At 35.2% G+C, this 6,616-nt stretch overlaps 1 protein-coding gene across 1 annotated transcript; it reads left to right on the top strand.

Annotated features, from left to right (window-relative positions):
* The first annotated feature begins 831 nt into the window (after positions 1-831).
* LOC131079159 (putative pentatricopeptide repeat-containing protein At3g49142) lies at positions 832-3,159 on the top strand. The gene is made up of 3 exons (XM_059212302.1): positions 832-1,024; positions 1,148-1,223; positions 2,712-3,159. Exons 1-3 carry the CDS (start codon positions 832-834, stop codon positions 3,157-3,159), a joined length of 717 nt encoding a protein of 238 aa, XP_059068285.1.
* Positions 3,160-6,616: the final 3,457 nt, after the last annotated feature.

Genomic DNA, 6,616 nt, shown 5'->3' with positions numbered 1-6,616 from the left:
GAACAAGGTATGGACATCCATCAGAGCATAAAGGACAGAGGAATTTTGTCAGATGTTATAGTTGCAAGTGCTCTGCTAGACATGTATTCGAAATGTGGAAGCGTAGACAAGGCACGTGAACTGTTTGACGGAATGCCGCAAAGAGATGTCTTCTCGTGGACTGCAATGATTTCAGGCTATGCACGAAATGGATACTTTGAAAAGGCTTTAGAATCCTTCAAACAAATGCAATTGGCAGGTGTAAAGCCAAATTCCACAACCTTTGCCAGCATCCTCTCTGCCTGTGCGAAAATGGGAGCTTTGCAACAGGGTATGGGTATCCATCAAAGCATAAAGGATAAAGAAATTTTGTCAGATGTTGTAGTTGCAACTGCCCTGGTGGACATGTATGCAAAATGTGGAAGAATAGATAAGGCACGAGAACTGTTTGAAAGAATGCCTCAAAGAAATGTGGTCTCATGGACTGTAATGATTGCAGTATATGCACAAAATGGATTTGTTGAAAAAGCTATAGAGACTTTCAAGCAAATGCAATTGGCAGGTGTAAAGTCAAATTCGACAACCTTTGCCAGCATCCTGTCTGCCTGTGCCAAAATGGGAGCTTTGGAACTTGGTGTGGACATCCATCAAAGCATAAAGGATAGAGAAATTTTGTCAGATATTGTAGTTGCAACTGCCCTGGTAGACATGTATGGAAAATGTGGAAGCATAGAAAAGGCAAGTGAAGTGTTTGACAACATGCCTCAAAGAAATGTGGTCTCATGGAATGCCATGATTGCTGGATATACACAAAATGGATTCGCTGAAAAGGCTTTAGAAACTTTCAAGCAAATGCAATTGGAAGGTGTAAAGCCAGATTCCATAACCTTTTCCAGTATCCTCCCTGCTTGTGCAAAAACTGGAGCTTTGGATCAGGGTATGGACATCCATCAAAGCATGAAGGATATAGAAATTTCGTCAGATCTTGCAGTTGCAACGGCCCTGGTAGACATGTATGCAAAATGTGGACACATAGATAAGGCATGTGAACTATTTGATAGAATGCCTCAAAAAGATGTGATCTCATGGAATGCAATGATTGCAGGGTATGCACACAATGGATTTGTTGAAAAAGCTTTGGAAACATTCGAGCAAATGCAATTGGCAGGTGTAAAGCCAGATTCTGCAACCATTGCTAGCATCCTCTCTGCCTGTGCCAGAATGGGAGCTTTGGGACAGGGATTGTACATCCATCAAAGCATAATAGAAGGGGGATTTTTGTCAGAAATTATGGTTGGAAATGCTCTGGTAGACATGTATGCAAAATGTGGAAGCATAGAAAAGGCAAATGAACTGTTTGACAAAATGCCTCGGAGAGATGTCATCTCCTGGAATGCAATGATTGCAGGATATGCACAAAATGGATTTGTTGAAAAGGCTTCACAAACATTCAAGCAAATGCAATTGGCAGGAGTAAAGGCAGACTCCACAACCTTTGCCAGCATCCTCCCTGCCTTTGCACAAATGGGAGCTTTGGAACAAGGTATGGACATTCATCAAAGCATAATAGAAGAGGGATTCTTTTCAGATATTATAGCTGGAAATGCTTTGGTAGACATGTATGCAAAATGTGGAAGCATGGACAAGGCACACAAACTGTTCGAGAGAATGCCTCAAAGAGATGTCATCTCATGGACAGCAATGATTGCAGGATATGCACAAAATGGATTTGTTAAAAAGGCTTTAGAAACTTTCAACCAAATGCAATTGGCATGTGTAAACCCAAATTCCACAACCTTTGTCAGCATCCTCCCCGCCTGTGCCAAAATGGAAGCTTTGGAACAGGGTATTGTCATCCATCAAAGCATAGTGGAAGAAGGATTTTTGTCAGATACTATAGTTGGAAATGCTCTAGTAGACATGTATGCAAAATGTGGAAGAATAGACAAGGCACATGAACTGTTTGATAGAATGCCTCAAAGAGATGTCATCTCATGGAATACAATGATTGCAGGATATGCACAAAATGGATTTGTTGAAAAGGCTTTAAAAACTTTCAAGCAAATGCAATTGGAAGGTGTAAAGCCAAATTCCACAACCTTGGGCAGCATCCTCCCTGTCTGTGCCAAAATGGGAGCTTTGAATCAGGGAATGGATATCCATCAAAGCATAATGGAAGGGGGGTTTTTGTCAGATGTTATGGTTGGAAATGCTTTGGTAGACATGTATGCAAAATGTGGAAGCGTAGCCAAGGCCCACAAAGTGTTTAATAGAATACCTCACCGAGATGTCATCTCGTGGACTGCCATGATTACAGGATATGCACAAAATGGATTTGTTGAAAAGGCTTTTGAAACTTTCAAGCAAATGCAATTAGCAGGTGCAAAGCCAAATTCCTCAACATTTGCTAGCATCCTCCCTGCTTGTGCCAAGATGGGAGCTTTGCAACAAGGAATGGACATCCATCAAAGCATAATGGAAGGGGGTTTTTTGTCAGATATTACAGTTGGAAATGCTCTGGTAGACATGTATGCCAAATGTGGAAGCATAAACAAGGCACGTGGACTGTTTGACAAAATACCACAAAGAGATATCATCTCTTGGAATGCAATGATTGCAGGATATGCGCAAAATGGACTTTGCAAGGATGCTCTCAAAATCTTTGAATTAATGAAACACTCTGGTACATATCCTGATGTTGTAAGCTTCGCTTGTATTATATATGCATGCAGCCATGCAGGTTTAGTAGATGAGGGCTGCACATACTTCATTCACATGAGTAACCCTTACTGCATTACACCAACAGTTGATCATTATGTGTGTATGGTTGATCTTCTTGGCCGTGCTGGCTATCTTGAGGACACCTTAAAGTTTATCATTAAGATGCCAGTTAAACCTGTGGTGGTTGTGTGGATCTGTTTTCTTGGTGCCTGTAGATCACATATGAACATAGGTTTAGGAGAATTTACAGCGACACTGCTTTTTGATTTGGATCCTCAAAATGTTGCAACTTATGTTCTTCTCTCAAACATCTATGCAGAAGTGGGCATGTGGGGTGAGGCCCAAATGGTAAGGAGATTGATGAAAGATAAAGGAATTAACAAGATCCCTGGATGTAGTTGGATTGAAGGCCATAAAATGATACATGCCTTTTGTGTAGGAGACAGATCACATCCATAGACTCAGGAGATCTATTCTAATTTAGAGATATTGGCTTAGGAAATGAAGACAGCAGGGTATTTTTAAGATTTAAGACATCTACTTAATGGTATGAAAGAGGAGTAAAAAACCTATTTTTCAACCGCCATAGTGAAAAGTTAGACAATTGCATTTTGTTTGTTAGACACACTCCCTGGAACAACCATTAGAGTTGTTAAGAACCTTAAGAGTATGTGCTGATTGCCACACTGCAATGATCCAAGACTGTTGCAAGAGAAATTGTTGTGAGAGATGCAAACTTTACATCACTCTAAAGAAGGACAACGTTCTTGTGGAGATTATTGGTGATGTTAATAGGTTTGCACACTATAATGATGTGCAATATATCTGACCCGTAGTAATAACGAAGGGAAAGTTCTCTTTTCAGTTTCCAGATACACTTTCGTTTTGTTTCGAGTATTTGGCAATCTAGACCATGCTGTTGGCTTCATAAAATTAGATGCATAGAGGGCAACATAGATCCCTGTATATATGTGCCGTTGGGTATCTGTCAAAATCCTATCCATGAAAACACGGATATTTATTTAGTTGAATTGTTTTTACATTATCTGCATATTTATTAAATGAAAAGTTAGGAGGATGTGGAGACTAAGGGAAAAGAAAAGGTGAATAACACTAAAAGTAAATGGAAAGATGTTTGACCAGTAGGAAATAGGAGAGGAGGGTTCACAATTATCCTTGCAATTTTGTATAGTTTTTTTGTTTGGATTAATTGTATTATCTTTTGTCTATATCAGATCAATTATTTAAGATTAAAATTTTAAATTACACATTCCATATTCAATATTTAATTTCATGATGTACTTGTAAATTTTCTCTCATTTATAGTAGGTATTTTGAATGTTACATTACATTCTTTTGCTTGGTGAGATAGCTACTAGATTTTTGAATTAACAATTATTATTTTTTAATTTGATTTGATTTGATTTCAATTTGTTTGGTTTTAATTAGAAATTTAGAAATAAAATGCTATAATTTATATATAAAAAAATAAAAAAATAAATTTATGTTTATTCTATAATTAGTAGATATGCATGGCACTTGAAAAGTTCACATAATGAATATTATAGATTGATGTTAGAGTGAGTAGACTAACATTTGTGTGAATAAAACCAAAATCACAATTTATATCATAATGTAATCATACATTCATGACATTATAAAATTGTGGATGATGAGAAATTGATATTAATGAGATGAAGGTTTGAAAGTGGTTGAGAGAAAACTGAATAGGATATTTCATGAGTGTTTAGAATGACAATGGGTTTAAAACGATCAAGGTTACAAGAATTTAAAAGGAACACAATGCAAGACACAAATAGAATTAAAATGAATGTTGCAACTATATTCATAATATGATTAGATTTTCTACTTTATTTATGTGTAGCAAACATAACAAATGGTAGTAAAGGTTAAATTTTATTTTATGGGAGAAGAAATGAGTAATTATCTATTAGTTTGTAATGTCCCCTAATTAGTTATACTTTAAATTAACCTAAATTTGCCTAAATCTAAAATAGGTAATTAAGTATATGGGAGTACCTTCGTATATTGTTTTCTGGCCACACGAAATTAGAGAACACATATTAAGTAATACTTATAAACTAATACATATACTAATGAATTAGATTGAGTGATACCATTCTTTAATGTATAAATTACCTTTAATAATATATTTGTTAGATAAAATTAGGTTGTAGATTAGTTGACATTCTTTATTATCCAATTCTTAGTGCACTAGGGTAGGCTAGTTGGATAGGGTGTCTAAGAGACCCTCCACCCTAGACCCAAGAGCAAATGCTACATCCCTCTTGGCTCCATGTAGTAGGTGTTAAGCACCCATCATGGAGTGGCGTACCCAGTGAGGTGTCCTATTGTCGTTGCCCTTCATCACAACCACCTCCTCTCTTAAGCCCAAGAGCAAATGCTTCATCCCTCTTGGCTTTATGTAGCAGGGGTTAGGCATCCACTATGGAGTGGTGTACCTAAGAGAGGGTCCCACATACATTAAGCAATGAGTTTGCAATTGATATGATTTTATAACAGTCTTGTAAGGGTTACAAGTTCCCTTAGTTTAGAATTATTATACCATCATATTAATTAGTTCTTATATTGTCCATATTATTGTTTATATCAAATTTTGTGACATACTTAAATTATATTCATTATCAACTTTATAAGTTAAATTCATTATATTTCAAGTTATCATCATTATAGAATTAATTCTCATCACATTTATATTCTTATTATATTTGATTATGTTCATGTATCAGATTGTAGCATCCACTATATTTACTGTATAACTGTGATCATTTATCAGATGATCAACTATGTTACTGCTTGTAACTTAATAACAGTTCTGATCTAAATTGATCGATGGATGTTCTCACTGGATGCTTTAATTCCTTTCCTTTATATCTCTCAATGTGAGGGAGGGGTCATACCTTTTCATCATGTATGCCCTTTGGCAAGAGACACACCCTTTCACCATTAGTACCCTTTGAAAGAGTGCAACTCCTCATTATTTCTACCCTTTGAAAGGGACGCAACCTTTCACAATCAGATTTGCACTTCTTATTAAATCTGATCTGCATTTTTTAATCCCAAATCATCCTCCCTCAAATGAGGCTCTCTTTCCCCCCTTTTATACCTCATATTTTGGGGAGTCAAAACTTATCATTTCATGCCTTTTGTCCATTCATTGACTTAATTAAATTTTTTAATTATATTTAATTATATTCTTTTATATTTTCATTTTAATTCTTTTAAATGCTAATTGTATTATTAATATTTACCATTAAATTCTATTTTAAAATGGGGACATTATAGTCGCATGCCTAGCACATTCTAGTGAAGACAATATTCCATTTGCCACTTATAGTATTCATTTACAATCCTTTATTACAACTACATTAAAAATCTTGAATTTAATACTCGTCTCATATTAAAATTTTATAATAGGGGATTTGATCCATAATGCCTAAAAACTGACAAGCCATTTGGCTAATAATTTTTGTTTAGTCAATTTAAAAGTGTTGGAATTCTATCATAAGTAGACATGTTTGTATATAATGAAGTTAGAAAACTAGTTTGTGGAAAGAATCTAGAATGATGCATTTGATTCTTCATCTCATACAAATATATTTAACAACTTTATGGTTATATTAAAACCTACATTTTTAATTTCTTATAAGCATTTACAATGAGTTTGTTCATGCTTACAATAAAGTAAGAGAATTTGTCATGAAATGTCTTCTATTCTTATAAAAGCTAAATCACTTTGTAATTATCATTAATAGTATCACACTCGTGATCTCAAGATACATCTAAATTATAAATAAATATTTTTGTGTATGCATCAAATAGTATGGAACATTTGAATGTAAGTGTTGACAATTGTTTTGACACACTCATTTAA

This window comes from Cryptomeria japonica, chromosome 10, assembly GCF_030272615.1.
Source record: "Cryptomeria japonica chromosome 10, Sugi_1.0, whole genome shotgun sequence".
NCBI lineage: Eukaryota > Viridiplantae > Streptophyta > Pinopsida > Cupressales > Cupressaceae > Cryptomeria > Cryptomeria japonica.
Note: the sequence above shows the minus strand (reverse complement) of the source record. Positions and strands in the feature narration are given on the sequence as shown.

Excerpts from the sequence above, each read along its gene's own strand:
- LOC131079159 (XM_059212302.1), top strand. The coding sequence starts at position 832 with ATGCAATTGGAAGGTGTAAAGCCAGATTCCATAACCTTTTCCAGTATC. Across the intron at positions 1,025-1,147 it reads TGGACACATAGATAAGGCAT|GTGTAAAGCCAGATTCTGCA; the intron begins GTGAACTATTTG and ends TGCAATTGGCAG. Across the intron at positions 1,224-2,711 it reads GGAGCTTTGGGACAGGGATT|CCATGCAGGTTTAGTAGATG; the intron begins GTACATCCATCA and ends ATATGCATGCAG.